At 47.5% G+C, this 1,526-nt stretch overlaps 1 protein-coding gene across 3 annotated transcripts in view; it reads left to right on the top strand.

Moving 5' to 3' along the window:
• LOC103375508 (pannexin-1-like) overlaps positions 1 to 1,526 on the top strand; it is a 12,824-nt gene that overhangs the window by 2,315 nt on the left and 8,983 nt on the right. For 2 of the 3 annotated variants that reach the window (XM_008305810.1, XM_008305808.1), the window contains exon 2: positions 918 to 1,106. In XM_008305810.1, the coding sequence (XP_008304032.1) occupies positions 926 to 1,106 (181 nt within the window). In that variant the 5' untranslated portion in view covers positions 918 to 925. Of the gene's footprint in view, positions 1 to 901; positions 1,107 to 1,526 lie in introns of all 3 variants that reach the window. The other variant, XM_008305809.1, reaches the window with a different exon arrangement.

Here is a 1,526-nt window from a genome sequence, read left to right as displayed (position 1 = left end):
CCCTAGCCCTACTAGCCCTACTAACCAGCCCTAGCCCTGTTTTAAATCCACCCCCTCACGTCTGTAACAGTAAATCTGAAACTGAAGCTTCACTCCAAGCGTCAGAGGATCTGGATTTATTACAGCAGCATAAAGTCACACAGCTGGTGGTTGTTGCTGGTTATCTGCTGGGTTGGGGTTTAGGGTTTAGGGTTTAGGGTTCTGGTTAGGTGAACAGATGTTTTTCACACGAGACCTTCAGCTGTTGACTGTCACACGTTCCATGAAACCACTGACACCGGATCAGCGTACATCAGTGCTGTTCCTCAGTCACATGGTCCTGGTTTGAGAAGTTTTCCTGTTTTCACACCTGAGAATTGTTGTATTTTCACTGTCAAAGTAAAAACTTGTGGGTCCATTTCTAGGTTCAGAACCTCCAGAAAAGAAAGTCCAACAGCCGTGTAGTGTGGAGATTCAAACAGAACAGTTCCATCAGAACCGCTGAACGGATCCATCAGGACACAGTTTCATTATTGATCCAGAGAGTTCCTGTCAGTGTCTGTCTGTGGATGGATCCATGGTTCTACAAGAACCCAGTCTCTGGTCACATTTCACCACCTGTTGAGGCTCTAACATCAGCAGAACCTGATGTGGTGAAGTTGGACCAGACAAGGTTCTGGTTCTTAGATCTTTAGACTAAATGTTGACGTGGACTCGTGGCATGAACATGAAGTTCTCTAAATTCAGGCAAAATACTTTACAGAACTTGGTTTTGGGTTCTAAATAACAAACAGTTAAATTCTGAACAGAATCTGAGAGGGTGGACCAACATATTGGACCAGCCCAGGACGAGGTGCTGGTTCTGGACGTGTTACAGCAGTGTTGTGAATCAGTCAGAGGATGTAATGATAACCTACAACAGGCGTGTGTGTCTGCAGGTGAGACCATGGCCATCGCCCACGTGGCCACCGAGTACGTGTTCAGCGACTTCCTTTTGAAGGAGCCCAACCAGGCCCGGTACCGCAGCGTCCGGACCGAGCTCGCCGTTGACAAGATGGTAACCTGTGTCGCCGTGGGGCTGCCGCTGCTGCTCATCTCGTTGGCCTTCGCCCAGGAGGTCTCAGTGGGTGAGTGTGGAGCTTCTGTAGGTTCTGAACATTTAAATCAGTCAGATAGAACCGGACCATTCACACTACTGAAGGGTCTGAACCTCACTATTACACTTCTCAGGTGAATAATATTTCACTGTTGGAAACCACTTGGACTCTTTTGTTTTAAATGTGCTAAAACAGAAATGACTTGTCATAAAGTGTAAAGCTTTTATTCATCCGATGGAGTAACAAGAAACTCAGATTAAATCTGGACCAGAGTTCACCAGAAGACGTGGAGACTCTGAAGTCACCTGGAAGAAGGTTCTCTGGTCTGAGGAGACCTGAATGGAGCTTTTTGTCCATCAGACTAGATTCTATGTGTAGTCACACACACCATCCCCCACTGTGAAGCACGGCGGTGGCAGCGTCGTGATGAAGCACGGCGGTGGCAGCGTC

This window comes from Stegastes partitus, unplaced genomic scaffold (genome assembly GCF_000690725.1).
Source record: "Stegastes partitus isolate 25-593 unplaced genomic scaffold, Stegastes_partitus-1.0.2 Scaffold2638, whole genome shotgun sequence".
NCBI classification, from domain to species: domain Eukaryota; kingdom Metazoa; phylum Chordata; class Actinopteri; family Pomacentridae; genus Stegastes; species Stegastes partitus.
The sequence above is the reverse complement of the archived record's forward strand: the minus strand, read 5'-3'. Positions and strand labels throughout refer to the sequence as shown.